The sequence below is a fragment of the Mesoplodon densirostris genome, chromosome 3 (assembly GCF_025265405.1).
Source record: "Mesoplodon densirostris isolate mMesDen1 chromosome 3, mMesDen1 primary haplotype, whole genome shotgun sequence".
Taxonomy (NCBI): Eukaryota; Metazoa; Chordata; class Mammalia; order Artiodactyla; family Ziphiidae; genus Mesoplodon; species Mesoplodon densirostris.
Window position 1 is genome coordinate 136,693,612 of NC_082663.1, and position 16,240 is coordinate 136,709,851.

The following is a 16,240-nucleotide window of genomic DNA, read 5'->3' on the forward strand; positions in this document are numbered from 1 at the left end:
TGCCCCCCGACCCCGAAAATCACAAGTATCCAAAGCCCTCAACCACTTAGAGAAAGTCTAATAATCAGAGATATTCAGAGTTGCCAACCGGAGCTTTTTCAACAACGAGAGGTTGTCTATGGCTTATCCAAAGTAGTCGTTAGAATTACAGAAAAAAAAGTAAAGAACCTAGGCATCTCAGTTAAATCCTTGCCCCCTACTTAAGGACAAATAGTTTCTGGTAGGCTTTTTGAGGTATTGAAAAAAAGCATATGGACCCATTACAGCTTTTAAAGGTCTTACAGGCCCCCAAAACCCCAGGCTGGGAACTCCTGCTTCACATGACCTTTAAACCTCTCTCATCTCTGAAATCCTGATACCTTGAATCATCTGAGATGAGCCATCTGAGGCCCACCCCTGACGCTTCTCACTGTATGTGTGTCTGTGTCTGGGCACGGGGTGGGGGCAGGGAGGCGGCACCGGGGTGAGTTGGGTTCTCAGCACTGGCATCGTAGCTTCCCTTGGCCCGCAGCCCACAGATCCCTTTGCACTTATCTTGCCTGCTCGAGAGACGTGGAACTTCTCAAGGAAGCTTCTACAGACGGTTCTGTGTCATGCCAAGGGCCAGAGACCTTTCCAGTCCAGAATGGCCTGGAGGGGCTGAGCAGGGCTTCTGGGCTTTGCTTCCGGGCGAGGCAAAAGAGAAACTGGAAAGGAGGAGGTCGCAAAAGGGGGCCAACAGGCAGAGAATGAGAGAGGGGTGGAGGGCAGGGAGGGAGAACGGAGCATTTATAAAGATAATATGAGAGGGAGTGTCACCAACGGGCCCCCCCGACACCCCCAAGTCATGTTAGCGTGGCCCAGACATACTTGATAGACTCCTAGACAGTCAGCTTGGAAGAGCCCTTAGAGACAAACTAGTCCCAAACTAGTTCCTCCCCCTATTTTGCAGATGGGGAAACTGAGGTCCAGAGAGGGGAAGTGACTTGTCCAAGTCACAAGGTGAGTTTAGATGGAGGTGGGACGAGAACCAGGTCTCCTGACTCCCACCCTGGGGCTCTGTTAGGGCCTTGGGAGCACAGTAGACATGGCATCTGGCAGAGCTGGGAGGTGACTGTTCTGGTGAATTAAATGCTTTGTTTAATAAAAGTAGGTGGGGAAAACCTTTCCCCTCTTAGGGATGAAATGGATTTTCAAATAGTTAGAATTTGGTACAAATCAGTCGGCGCCCGCACAGACTGGATTGAAGACTCCTCTCTTGGAGGACTCCAAAGGCCGTCATTAGAGCAGTGCCTCTCGAGTCTTAGGGATGGTCAGCCGTGCCCACCGACAGGATTGCAGAGGATGGGCTGCCTGATAAACCAGCAGCCCCGTAGTTCCTTCACCACAAAGGAAAGTGCTGTGCCAGGGACGGCGTGCCACTGCTTTCTGTGGCCGTGCTGCCCAGCCCAGGCCAGGCGCATGGTGGGTGTGGTCCTAGAGAAGATCAGAGGCGGCCAGCATGGACGTGGTGGCAGAGGGAGGTTGGAGCATCTCAGAGGTGGTCGGCAGGTGGCCTCTAGCAGTCGTGGCGGCTTTCCCACCGTATACAATACCTCTTGCTTTTCTCTCTCTCTCTCTCTCTTCTCTCTCTCCCTCTTCCCTGTCTCTCCTGCCCTCCCATTCCCTCCTCCTCTCTCCTATCTATGTCTTAGGCCTGCCAGTGGTCCCCGCGGGCTTTGTTTCACCCCACTGGTGGCACACAGGGCCGAAGAGGCTGCCGATCCCTGGTATAACACCGCCTGGCTGGGTTGGTTGGGTACCCTTCCCCAGGAGGCAGCAGGAATGGACTAGCCTGGCTGCTCACGGCCCCTTCCAGCCCTAAGATTCAAAGACACGTGATGTGGAAAGATGTAGATTAGCACTTGCGCCCTTTGCACTTAAGGCCCTCTGTAAGCAGGAGTTAATTGTCTAGTAGGCCTCCTGTGTAAGTACCGATCTTCACCTGCTTTCCACCCAGCATTTCGGCAAGCTGTACCATGCAGCTGATGCCTGCAGAGGCGCTGTCCCTCAGTCTTGAGGGTCAGAAACCTGAGGTGGTGGGGGGCTTGCTCTGATCCTACCCCATTTCACAGTTCCTTGGAATGTCAGGGCTGAAAGGGACTGGTTGGAGAAAGCATCTGGTGCAACCTCCTCACGTTAGCAGACAAGAAAACTGAAGCCCAGAGTGGGACTTTGTTGCCCAAGGTCACACAGCAAGTCAGGGCGTACCTAGCCTTGAACCCCATTCTTTTGACTCTGAGTCCAGTGCTCCACCCCTGGTGCCACCGTGGCTGTCCAGTAAAGCAGGGAGCGACTCCAGGGTGACGTGGAATGAGGTTCTCCTCTGATGCCCACGCCCTGGGCCAAGCAGAGCAGGCAGGACCCTGGGCCTTGAAAGACCTGGTATTACCAGGTCCTCCTACCCGGGAGGCCGCCTGCCCCAGGCAGAACATCCTGCCAGGCTGGCCAGTCTCCCTCTTGAAGGTTACACATTCCAAGTTGACTTCTCCAACCCTAAACTGGTGCTTCCTTAAGACAGTGCTTTTTAAGGGCAGATATCTTCAGAAAAAAAGAATAGAAACACAGCACAAAGCAACCTTTTCCCTTGGATGGAGGGCCAGCCCCTGACCTTCCCATCTTCCTTTCTTTTTCAAGCTGTACATGGTGCGGACCATGCTTGAATCGCTCATCGCAGACAAAAGTGGCTCCAAGAAGACCCTGCGGAGCAGCCTGGATGGACCCATCGTCCTCGCCATAGAGGACTTCCACAAGCAGTCCTTCTTCTTCACCCACCTGCTCAACATCAGTGGTGAGCCGCCCTGTCGGGGGCAGGGGGAGGGCTCCCAGGAACTAGACCGTCTAAGGCTGTCGGGCCAGAAGTTGCAAAGAGATGTGATCATCTACCCAAAGGGGCACATTTTGCCACCAAAGAAAAAAGGCACGCTTTCCAGTAGACTCTGGGAAAGGCCAGGCTCAGTTCAGCTATTCTGTCTCAGCTAAATCTGGTAGATATTTGTAGCTAATTGGTTATGAAGTTCCCAGTAAAGTGGGATCACAAACAGGTGACACCCTCAGACACATGCAGGGACCAGATCAGCCTTTTGTTTTTAAGCAACAGCGCTGAGCTGATTAGTGCCCGTTGCTCCTAGCAAAGGAGGCTCCTGGACTGCACCTGGATCACAAGTCCCCCGCTCCACCTCTCCTGTTGGTGGGATGCATGTGCAGGTGGAACAGAGGTGCGGAGTGGAGGGAGAGCAGCATCCCAGAGTCCTGGGAGGGGTGATGTGTCTGTTGGTATTGAAAAGAGTGATCTTAAACAGCCCAAACTTGTCCATAGGGAGCAGCCTAGGAAGGGTCTTCAAGGCCTCTGTAAGGGATCCATAATTATCACAAGCAATGGTCATGGCTGCAGTCCAGTTAAAAGCGGGCACCCGTGGATCTGTCTTGACACTTATAGCAAGCACACTTTGACACTTAGATAGCATGTTTTCAGGATGGCTTTGTAAGGACACAGTGGAAATTGTAGGGGCATCTAAAGCTATAAAATATCACTGCCCCCCGCCACACACACACACACAGACACACACACACAGAGACACACAGAGACACAGACACACACACACACACACTCTCTCTCTCTCTCTCTCTCTCTGCTGGGTGAGCAAACACTATCTTTTTTTTTTTTTTTTTTTGGCCACAATGCGCAGCTTGCAGGATCTTAGTTCTCCGACCAGGGATTGAACCCACACCCTTGGCAGTGAAAGCATGGGATCCTAACCACTGGACCACCAGGGAATTCCCCAAACACTGTCTTCTAAATAGATGTTAGGCTGGCCTTCAGGTACAGGAGAGCAGGGTCTGCTGATCGAGTCATATTCGTGAGTACCTGCTCTGTACCTAGCACAATGAAAGAAGAATAAAAGTTTAAAAAAACCCAGTAAGAACTAAGATCTTCGGGTGCTTCCGATGTGTAACCCAAGGCTCTCTCCCTTATGCTTCCAGAAGCCCTGCAGCAGTGTTGCGACCTCTCCCAGCTCTGGTTCCGAGAATTCTTCCTGGAGTTGACCATGGGCCGGCGAATCCAGTTCCCTATTGAGATGTCCATGCCCTGGATTCTAACAGACCATATCCTGGAAACCAAAGAACCTTCCATGATGGAGTAAGAGGCAGGGTTGGGCCAGCAAGGAGGTTCCCGAGGTGCAGGTAGAGGGCAGTTTGCCAGCCAGCGAGCCCTGTTCTTTCCAGAACTTTCCAGATGAGGCAGTGTGCTCCACCCAGGATCAAGTCACCACCAGATGTGACTCAGCCTTGCAGAAAGGTTCAGAAATCTACCAGCCCATCCGCCCTTCCCAGACTTTGTCAGTCTCATAACAGCCACGGTGGGAAAATTATCATCTCTGGGGATAGGGAAGCTAATGGCCTTAACGGCCACCAGATTTCTTTTAGTCCCAGACTAATTTTTTTCAGGCCTTGTGTTTATTAACATCATGGACTTTGATTTCTGTGGGCAGACAGTAAAGTAAGTCATTCCTAAGTGGAGGCTGGAAACATCCTAGACCCTGAAAGGGTCTCTTTTTCCTAACTCTGAATTTGTTCATCCAACTGTTCATATTTCCTAAGCAAGTTTAAATCTGCCTGCCTTAAGAGAGATCATTAGTGAGCTACTGGCCGTTGTTTTTCCCTCTTCAGATACGTCCTCTACCCTTTGGATCTGTACAACGACAGCGCCTACTATGCTCTGACTAAGTTTAAAAAGCAGTTCCTGTACGATGAGATCGAAGCTGAGGCAAGTGATTGCTTCTCCTTTTGTTCTTATAATTGTGTTCCAAGAGTCTGGACTTTTCAGATCTCTAGCTGGGCACAAAGTGGGGTGTCTTAGTCCACTTGGGCTGCTATAATGAAATACCACAGACTGCAGGGCTTATAAACAACAGAAATGTATTTCTCACAGTTCTGGAGGCTAGAAGTCTGAGATCAGTGTGCCAACCTGGTCAGGGGAGGGCCCTCTTCTGGGTCCCAGACTTCTTGCCATGTCCTTATATGGTGGACGGGGCCAGGGAGCTCTCTGGGTCTCTTTTATAAGAGCACTGATCCCATTTATGAAGGCTCCATCCTCATGACCTCATCACCTCCCAAAGGTCCCATCTCCTAATTCCATCACCTTTGGGGGTTAGGATTAAAACACATGAATTTTGGGGGGACACAAACATTCAGACCATAGCATGGGAGATCAGTGACTTGCTTTGGAGACTGATCTTTATAAACATCATGATCATCAAAAGGGACCTAGAACAGGATGATAGTCTTTCTTTTTCAGATGTTTAGGGATGGCAAATGTTAGAACTGCATGGGTAAAATTAATTTCTAATGGGTCTTTTACAGTTGGATTAATTGGCTAATAATAATAACAGTAATGCTACCTATCAATTATTATATGTTTACCATTTGCCAGGTATAGTTCTAAGCACTTTATGGACATTTTAAATAATCTTTACAGTAATTTAAGAAGTGTGTGCTACTGTCCATTTTTCACATAATAAATCTTAGAGTGTTCAGGTATCATTACCCCCACATCACACAGCTTACAGAGTCTCATTCTAGTACTGGTAGGATGGAAATAGCCATCCTCTCACCTATGAAGCTGTTGAATAGTCGCTCAATGGCTTTATTTCTGAAATCGTCAGGAAAGGCTGGATATGTTGCAGTTACAGACAATCATACATTCTTAGTAGCTTGGGACCAAAGGTTCATTTCTCCATTGCATGTTGGCTGGGGGCTCTGTTCTATGTAGTCTTTAATCTGGAACCCATCTGGGATATTCACTAGTTGCCATGGCAGGGGGACGTGTCAGGGTGAATCATACTCTGATACTTAAAGCTTCCACCTGGAAGTAACACATGTCATTGGTCAAAGCAAGTCTCATGGCAGTGCCTCCTTTCAAAGAGGAGCGAGGAAGTGCAGTCCTACCATGGGCCAGCAAGGACCAGAAACAGGGGGTCAGGAGCACTAAGGACTATGAAATATCTCAATTTTGTCATCTGGAAATTGGAATGAGAGTCTCTGCTCCACCTAAGTACACGGGATTATATAAACGTAGAATGAGGTCAATTGTCACACAAATATAAGGCATTCTTATTTGTAAAGGAAAGATGTGTTTTAGGACAAGCATTACCACCAAATTAGTTTGAAAGTTTATGTATTTCAAAGAAAATCTAGTAGAGATGCTGTTTTCTTTCTAAATCTTCCAGTTGCTATGGGAGTTGAAAACCTTGATGGACCCCAGTGCAAATCTATCCTGTTTGTCTCCTGAGCAGTACACAAACTTGGAAAGAAAGATTCCAGTAGACAAGTTAATTGGTTGCATCGCAGCTTGGACAGGTCCATTTTCCAATAAGATTTTAGATAGTCATGTTCTCCAACAGGTTGAAAACAAAATATCTAGAGTGTCATATGTCCAAGTGACATTTAAAAAATAAATGTAGGGGCCTCCCTGGTGGCGCAGTGGTTGAGAGTCCGCCTGCCGATGCAGGGGACACGGGTTCGTGCCCCAGTCCGGGAGGATCCCACGTGCCGCGGAGTGGCTGGGCCCGTGAGCCATGGCTGCTGAGCCTGCACATCTGGAGCCTGTGCTCTGCAATGGGAGAGGCCACAACAGTGAGAGGCCCGTGTACTGCAAAAATAAATTTTAAAATGAATGAATGAATGAATGTAAAGAAAGCACACAGACAAGCCCTGGATAACACTGGAGGCCATGGAGCAGAAGTATAGATTGAGACCCCGAGCTCATGGCCTGCCCCCCTTTCTCTTCCCATCTTCAGACTCTGTTCTGAACCAGGATGGGCCTATGTGTGGATACCCAAGCTTTGTCTCCCTCCCGTGCCCCAAAACGATGGCCCCTTGGCCAACCCCAGGCCCTAGGGGTGCACACACCTGCAGTGCAGTCCATCCTCAGGGAAGAACCCAAGGAAAAGAGCACACAGGGCCTGGAAGGCACTTGGGCTATTTGGGCAAGAATATTCAAAGCTGGTTATCGAAGGGGGGCACTACAGGTCCTTTGCCTGAAGGAGGCCCCCTTAGGGATCCTTGAAGCTCAGACTCCAGGGCAGAGGCCTTGGTTACCTGCATATGAGGACAACACTGCACACAGCACTGTGTTTTTATGTTCAGAATAACATTTAATATGTAAAATAAAAGATACGAAAGCTCTTTGAATAAAGAGTTAACCTTATGGAACTGGGAGTTTGGTGCAAAAAGGATTGAAGATTAATCACCTAAATACAGTCTATTTCCTTTGAAGTGATACTGTTACCCTGCTACTATCAGAGCCCATCTCCTTAACGCCCCACCTTTGGCCGTTCCCTGCTCTTGCCATCATTGGAGGATTTGCTTTCAATCCTCTATGTTTGCTGTGAACTTTCTTCTCACCTCAGCATCACATTCTGCCACTGACATGATGAAACACTGAAAAGGCAAGACGGTCTCTTATTCATTAAAAACCAAAGATTTTTAAGCAAACTGATTTTAAAAAGAGGTTTTTACATTTTTAATGACCATCAACTTCTTCATTTGCAAAGCAAGTTAAAATAAAAGGAAAAGACAAGAAATTCTATCGGGAGAGATGAGGGGACTGATATGTGTAATTACAGGATGTGAAGCCCTATCTGTGGCATTCCCCCTGGGCAGGCACCTTGTAACAGCCAGGAGGGGAGCAGTGGGGACAGTGGTTCCTCAACAGCTTTTTGAATTTTGCTTTCTTTGTGCCTGGTTGAGGACCTTGAGAGCAAGGGACCAGACTTCCCAAACTTAGTTGGCCACAGAATCTTCTTTTTTTTTTCCTGCAAAGCATCTTAATTCACCTCACACTTCAGGCAGTCCTGCACCACTGCCCCCTTCAGTTGCTGAAATTTCTCTAATAAAGCCGGACAGACACCATTGACATTTCCTGCTTCTTCTTCACCAGGTGAACCTGTGTTTTGATCAGTTTGTCTACAAGCTGGCGGACCAGATCTTTGCTTACTACAAAGCAATGGCTGGCAGGTATGAGAGCCCCAGGGATATGTGCAGCAGAGCTTCCTAAGATTGCCACCTGGAAGGCAAGGTTCTCTGTTGCAAAACTTCCCTTCTCCTTTAGGACCTAAGGAAATCTGAGTGATTCCGTGGGCCTGGATTTGGTGCTAGAATGTAGGAGAAAGGAAAATAGGCAGATGTGGTGCTAGATCTCATGGAGCTTGCAGTCTAGTGAGGAAAACAGACGTTACTAAAAACTACTGAATGAACAGTGGCAAGGGAGGTTCCTATGAAGGACAAGCTAATGGGAATATATGACAGTTAAACCTGAACTAGTCTTTGTGGTGAGTAACTGGAAGGGCTATCCTGAGAAAGTAACATTTGAGTTCACATCTGAAGTTGATAGGACTTGATTAAGTAAAACTGGGTGAAGAGTAGGGCTAGAAATTGCAGGCAAAGCAAACTACTTGTGCAGAGTCCCTGTGGCAGAAGCATAAGATGAAGAGCATGCCTACTTGTACTTTGTAGGGCTGTTGAGAGGATTAATGTGAATTAGTACACGTAAATGTCTCATTCACAGACCACAGAGTGGGCAGGCTGCATGGTAAAGCTGGGTAGGTAGGCAGGGCCCAGGTCTTGCAGCCTTGTAGGCATTTGTCCTAGGAGAAGTGGAACACCACAGGATAGTTTCCAAAGTATGACAGTGACCCAGTTTGATTTTTATTTTTAGAAGTTTGATCTTTTAAAAACATTAAACTGTAGAGAACGGATTGGAGGTGAGCAAGAATGGGAGTATGAAGGCCAGACAGAAGGCCAAGGAAGAGGAGAGGTCTGGGCATGTCAAGTTTTACAGGCTCATTGGTATTGTCAGTATGGGTTGATTTAGACCCCTGAGAATTCCTGGGTTTGAGGAACCCATAATAGTACTGGTCAAAAAACCCCTGCCTACATAGATAGATAGATAGATAGATAGGGATAGAGATATTTCCCTTTTTACTGGAAATCCAAATGTACCAACCAGTAATTTCAAGGATTGTTACTTTTTCTCCCTACAATAAAAATTTGCTTTGTTTTGCTCTCAACAACTTGAGTTGTTCTGATGTATTTCAGACAGGAGGTGGTATACAGATGCACAAGTGTCTGTTAACACAGAATGCATTAAATGAAGTGAATGGCTCTTAAGGATGTAAACTATAGAAAGCATATGCATAGGGTTTCAGGGAAAGCGCAGAGAACACAGCCTTTCACAAAGGAGTCACTTCACAAGTGTCTGGATTGAATTGCATGGGGTTCTAACAGTGAGCTGGGCTTCCAGCTTCTCTAAGATACTTTTCAAATATGCTGGTCCATTGTCTGTGTAAACAAACTTAGACTTGTCAAACCCTGGGTCCTCTATATATTTAATTTACAAAATCTCCTTATCTGAAGTAGGAATCTTAATCTATATCCCTCCTTATAAGATCTGTGGTTTGTCAAAGATACAGGAAGTTGGGGGAGATAGCGAGAAGTTGGGAGAGTCAGAGAGCACAGGAGGGACGGAGTGGTCTAGATCATTGCTGTCCATCAGAAATATAATGCAATCACCAATGTTGGGTCACAGATGTAATTGTAAATGTTTTAGTAGCCATATTTTAAAAATTAATTTAATACTATATTTTATATAATTCATTATATCTAAAATATTATAATTTTAACATGTAACCAATAAAAAGTTATTAAGGAAATAGTTTTCCATGTTTTTTTCCTAAGTCTTCAACATCTTGTGTGTATTTTATGCTAATAGCACATCTCAGCTTGGACCTACCACGTTTCAGGTGCTCAGTAGGCTCACCTGGTGGGTGGCTAATGTATTGGACAGTGTAGATTTAGATGATGTCACTTTCCTGCTTAAAAACTTTCCGTGGCTTCAATTACATCTAGAAAACATCTAACCTCCTTACTGTGGCTTATATCGTCCCACATGGTCTGGCCCCTAGACTACCTTTATAAATTCATTTTTGCACCATACTCTCCTGCCCCTTATCTACACTGACCATTTTTCCTTTTTCTCAACGTACCAAGCTAATCATGCCTGAAAGATTCTTCCCCCAGATCTTTCCATTTTTAGCATTTAGGTCTCTGTCCAACAGAACCTCTTTAGAGAGGCTTTCCCTGACCTCCTAACACCAAATGATCCTGTTTTATTATTTTCAGAGCACTTATTACCCTGCAATCCCTGGCTCAGTGTAAAGGATCATAATAGAACATCTAATTCATAGGATTGTTGTGAGATTAAAAATGACTCTCTGCATGTACGTGTATGCCTGGTGAATAGTAAATACTATGCAGGTATTTACTGTTATCTGAAATTATTTTATTCCTCTGCCTATTTATTTACTATCAGTCTCTCTTTACTAGAACATAAGCTCCATAAGGACAAGAACTTTGTATCCTTGGTACCTAGAATGTTTCCTGGGATATACTAAGCAGGGACTCAATTGCTTTTATGGTGAATGAATAAAAGCAAGAAAGTATCTCAACTTCTGTGTTGCGTGTCTTTAACGTGGAAATTCTATTTCACATATTGAGCTTTTTGGGCTGAAAAAAATTAGAAGAACTTTGCTCTAGATCAGAAAAAAATATTTAAAATATATTAGATAGCACGTCATGAGTAGATCCTGTGGTTTGAAATACACATGGCTCGGTGATTGATCACCATTCACCGTCATGTTTACTGGCCTTATTTCACTTTTATCCCTTCCAGTGTCCTGTTGGATAAACGTTTTAGGGCTGAATGTAAGAATTATGGAGTCATCATTCCATACCCACCATCCAACCGCTACGAAACGCTGTTGAAGCAGAGACACGTCCAGGTATGGTGACAGGTGGAATGGGCAGGAGAGAGGAACTGTGACGTTAGCCTAGAGATTGGAAATCAGGACTGCTTACCGTCTCCCCTGGGTATTGCCCCGCATGGGCTGCCGACCATGGATATAACACCCCCTCAGAATCTTACAGTCAAGAGGCATTGGGCTTCCTTTGGTTCAAGTTCTAGGCTTCTCAGCCCAGCTGCCATTCACCTCTGATGAGTAGTGGCCACCTTTGTCCTCCCATCATAAGCTGCAGCCCACCTCCTTCAGTCGGGACTAATGTTCAGAAATGGGTAAATCTACCCCTGAACAGGGCCCATTATGGTTTGTTGTTATGGAGTTAGTCTCTGTTAACATTTGACCCCGGATGTAGAGGAAATCCTGCCAGGAGCTAGAAACATATCCCTGCTTAAAGATGTTCATGTGAGCCTGGCAGACAAAAATAAGAGATGCTCCAGCAGACCTTGCATCCTACTCCCAAGCCCTGCTGTCAGCCACATAGTGTTGAAATGGCCTTCATGCTGTGACCTCTGTGTGCTTATCCGGTGGTTCACGTGTTTGTGGAGAAGACTTGGGTGAAGGGAAGCAGGGCTGAGACTGAGAAGATGCCCTGGATAAAGAGGAGAGGATTTACCCTGGAAACCCTGGATATTCCCATTGCTCTGAGAAATCTAAGAGAAATGGAGAATCATAAGAGGAAAAAAACATTTTCACCTCTGCCAACAGTAAGGGCTCAAAGAGAGTTTTTCCTTCAGCCTCTCAGAAGATTACAGCTGTCAGTTACCAGTGCAGCTAGAATTAGTCACAGGACATTAAACCTGAGGGCTCTGTGTGTGCTCTAAGGAGCCTTAGTCAGTTGGTGGAAAATCTCTCCCAAAAGGGAAGCAGAAAAAAATAAAACAGTTGAGAATAATCCTTGGGCACCTAGCAAAGTGCAGTGCACACAACAGATACTCAATAAATGTTTATTGCTATGTATGTACCATCTGCAGTAATGCCCACGTGTACCCCAGTGGAAATTATCCTAAGCTATATTTTCCAGCCTGTAGTCAGCCCTTCTCCTCATGCTTTTAAACTCATCCCCATAAAGGTACACGGTAGGCCCTCGCTGCGGGGACTGCTACTCCCTGGTGACTCTGAACTGGGGCACAGGACAGATACAGGAAGAACTAAAAGGGTAGATTCAGGATGTCAGCAATGCATGGGGTACCAGAGTGTGTCCTGAGCCTCTTCCTACAGTCTGAATGCATCGTATTTTTCCTCAACTTTTTTTTTAATATATCTTTATTGGAGTATAATTGCTTCACAATACTGTGTTAGTTCCTGTTGCACAACAAAGTGAATCAGCCATATGCTACACATGTCCCCATATCCCCTCCCTCCCATCCTCCCTATCCCACCCCTCTAGGTCATTGCAAAGCACCGAGCTGATCTCCCTGTGCTATGCTGCTGCTTCCCACTAGCTAACTGTATTACATTCAGTAGTGTATATATGTCAAAGCTACTCTCACTTTGCCCCAGCTTCACCCTCCCACCCCATGTCCTCAAGTCAATTTTCTGTGTCTATCTCTTTATTCCTGCCCTGCAACTAGGTTCATCAGTACCTTTTTTTTTTTTTTTTTTTTAGATTCCATATAAATGTGTTAGCATACGGTATTTGTTTTTCTCTTTCTGACTTACTTCACTCTGTATGACAGACTCTAGGTCCATCCACCTCACTACAAATAACTGTTTCATTTCTTTTTATGGCTGAGTAATATTTCATTGTATATATATGCCACATCTTCTTTATCCATTCATCTGTCGATAGACATTTAGGTTGGTTCCATGTCCTGGCTATTGTAAATAGTGCTGCCATGAACATCGTGGTACATGTCTCTATTTAAATTATGGTTTTCTCAGGGTATATGCCCAGTAGTGGGATTGCTGGGTCATATGGCAGTTCTATTTTTAGTTTTTTAAGGAACTGCTATACTGTTTTCCATAGTGGTTGTATCAATTTACATTCCCACCAGCAGTGCAGGAGGGTTCCCTTTTCACCACACTCTTGCCAGCATTTATTGGTTCTAGATTTTTTAATAATGGCCATTCTGACCTGCGTGAGGTGATACCTCATTGTAGTTTTGATTTGCATTTCTCTAATGATGAGTGATGTTGAGCATCCTTTCATGTGTTTGTTGGCAATCTGTATATCTTCTTTGGAGAAATGTCTATTTAGGTCTTCTCTCCATTTTTGGATTGGGTTGTTTGTTTTTTTGTTATTGAGCTGCATGAGCTGCTTGTAAATTTTGGAGATTAATCCTTTCTCAGTTGCTTCATTTGCAAATATTTTCTCCCATTCTGAGGGTTGTCTTTTTGTCTTGTTTATGGTTTCCTTTGCTGTGCAAAAGCTTTTTAAGTTTCATTAGGTCCCATTTGTTTATTTTTGTTTTTATTTCCATTTCTCTAGGAGGTGGGTCAAAAAGAATCTTGCTGTGATGTATGTCATCTAGTGTTCTGCCTATGTTTTCCTCTGAGAGTTTTATAGTGTCTGGCCTTACACCAAGGCCTTTAATCCATTTTGAGTTTATTTTTGTGTATGGTGTTAGGGTGTGTTCTAATTTCATTCTTTTACATGTAGCTGTCCAGTTTTCCCAGCACCACTTATTGAAGAGGCTGTCTTTTCTCCATTGTATATTCTTGCCTTCTGTATCAAAGATAAGGTGACCATATGTGCATGGGTTTATCTCTGGGCTTTCTGTCCTGTTCCACTGATGTATACTTCTGTTTTTGTGCCAGTCCCATACTGTCTTGATTACTGTAGCTTTGTAGCATAGTCTGAAGTCAGGGAGCCTGATTCCTCCAGCTCTGTTTTTCTTTCTCAAGATTGCTTTGGCTATTCAGGGTCTGTTGTGTTTCCATACAAACTGAAATTTTCTGTTCTAGTTCTGTAAAAAATGCCATTGGTAGTTTGATAGGGATTGCATTGAATCTGTAGATTGCTTTGGGTATACAGTGATTTTCACAATGTTGATGCTTCCAATCAAAGAACATGGTATATCTTTCCATCTATTTGTAGCATCTTTAATTTCTTTCATCAGTGTCTTATAGTTTTCTGCATACAGGTTTTTTGTCTCCTTAGGTAGGTTTATTCCTAGGTATTTTGTTCTTTTGGTTGCAATGGTAAATGGGAGTGTTTCCTTATTTCTCTTTCTGATTTTTCATCATCAGTGTATAGGAATGCAGGAGATTTCTGAGCATTAGTTTTGTATCCTGCAACTTTACCAAATTCATTGATTAGCTCTAATAGTTTTCTGGTAGCATCTTTGGGATTCTCTAAGTGTGGTATCATGTCATCTGCAAACAATGACAGGTTTACTTCTTCTTTTCCAATATGGATTCCTTTTATTTCTTTTTCTTCTCTGATTGCTAAAACTTCCAAAACTATGTTGAATAATAGTGTTGAAAGTGGGCAACCTTGTCTTATTCCTGATCTTAGTGGAAATGGTTTCAGTTTTTCACCATTGAGAACGATGTTGGCTGTGGGTTTGTCATATATGGCCTTTACTGTGTTGAGGTAAGTTCCCTCTATGGCTACTTTCTGGAGGGTTTTTTATCATAAATGGGTATTGAATTTTGTTGAAAGCTTTTTCTGCATCTATTGAGATGATCATATGGTTTTTATCCTTCAATTTGTTAATATGGTTTATCACATTGATTGATTTGCGTATATTGAAGAATCCTTGCATTCCTGGGATAAATCCCACTTGATCATGGTGTATGATCCTTTTAATGTGCTTTGGATTTTGTTTGCTAGTATTTTGTCGAGGATCTTTGCATCTATGTTCATCAGTGATATTGGTCTGTAGTTTTCTTTTTTTGTGACATCTTTGTCTGGTTTTGGTATCAGGGTGATGGTGGCCTCGTAGAATAAGTTTGGGAGTGTTCCTCCCTCTGCTGTATTTTGGAAGAGTTTGAGAAGGATAGGTGTGAGCTCTTCTCTGAATGTTTGATAGAATTCACCTGTGAATCCATCTGGTCCTGGGCTTTTGTTTGTTGGAAGATTTTTAATCACAGTTTCAACTTCAGTGCTTGTGATTGGTCTGTTTATATTTTCTATTTCCTCCTGATTCAGTCTCAGGAGGTTGTGCTCTTCTAAGAATTTGTCCATTTCTTCCAGGTTGTCCATTTTATTGGCATATAGTTGCTTGTGGTAATCCCTCAGGATCCTTTGTATTTCTGCAGTGTCAGTTGTTACTTCTCCTTTTTCATTTCTGATTCTACTGATTTGAATCTTCTCCCTTTTTTCTTGATGAGTCTGGCTAGTGGTTTATCAATTTTGTTTATCTTCTCAAAGAACCAGCTTTTAGTTTTACTGATCTTTGCTATTGTTTCCTTCATTTCTTTTTCATTTATTTCTGATCTGAGCTTTCTGATTTCTTTCCTTCTGCTAACTGGGGGTTTTTTGTTCTTCTTTCTCTAATTGCTTCAGGTGTAAGGTTCGGTTGTTTATTTGAGATGTTTCCTGTTTCTTGAGGTAGGATTGTATTGCTATAAACTTCCCTCTTAGAACTGCTTTTGCTGCATCCTATAGGTTTTGGGTCATCGTGTTTAGATTGTCATTTCTTTCTAGGTATTTTTTGATTTCCTCTTTGATTTCTTCAGTGATCTCTTGGTTATTTAGTAGTCTATTGTTTAGCCTCCATGTGTTTGTATTTTTCACAGATTTTTTCCTGTAATTGATATTTAGTCTCATGGCATTGTGGTCGGAAGAGATACTTGATATGATTGCAATTTTCTTAAATTTACCAAGGCTTGATTTGTGACCCAAGATATGTTCTATCCTGGAGAATGTTCCATGAACACTTGAGAAGAAAGTGTATTCTGTTGTTTTGGATGGAATGTCCTATAAATATCAATTAAGTCCATCTTGTTTAATGTATCATTTAAAGCTTGTGTTTCCTTATTTATTTTCATTTTGGATGATCTGTCCATTGGTGAAAGTGGGGTGTTAAAGTCCCCTACTATGATTGTGTTACTGTTGATTTCTCCTTTTATGGCTGTTAGCATTTGCCTTATGTATTGAGGTGCTCCTATGTTGGGTGCATAAATATTTACAATTGTTATACCTTCTTCTTGGATTGATCCCTTGATCATTATGTAGTGTCCTTCTTTGTCTCTTGTAATAGTCTTTATTTTAAAGTCTATTTTGTCTGATATGATAATTGCTACTCTTTTGATTTCCAGCTTTCTTTTGATTTACATTTGCATGGAGTATCTGTTTCCATCACCTCACTTTTAGTCTGTATGTGTCCCTAGGTCTGAAGTGGGTCTCTTGTAGACAGCATATATATGGATCTTGTTTTTGTATCCATTCAGCCAGTCTACATCTTTTGGTTGGAGCA

The 16,240-nt window shown here is 43.9% G+C and overlaps 1 protein-coding gene across 1 annotated transcript in view; it reads left to right on the top strand.

The window, feature by feature from the left end:
- Nucleotides 1–16,240, top strand: part of CYFIP2 (cytoplasmic FMR1 interacting protein 2) — a 134,155-nt gene that overhangs the window by 53,283 nt on the left and 64,632 nt on the right. Inside the window, exons 16-20 of the mRNA XM_060093720.1 lie at nt 2,656–2,809; nt 4,003–4,159; nt 4,690–4,786; nt 7,961–8,037; nt 10,751–10,859. Of these exons, the coding sequence (XP_059949703.1) occupies nt 2,656–2,809; nt 4,003–4,159; nt 4,690–4,786; nt 7,961–8,037; nt 10,751–10,859 (594 nt within the window). The remainder of the gene's footprint in view (nt 1–2,655; nt 2,810–4,002; nt 4,160–4,689; nt 4,787–7,960; nt 8,038–10,750; nt 10,860–16,240) is intronic.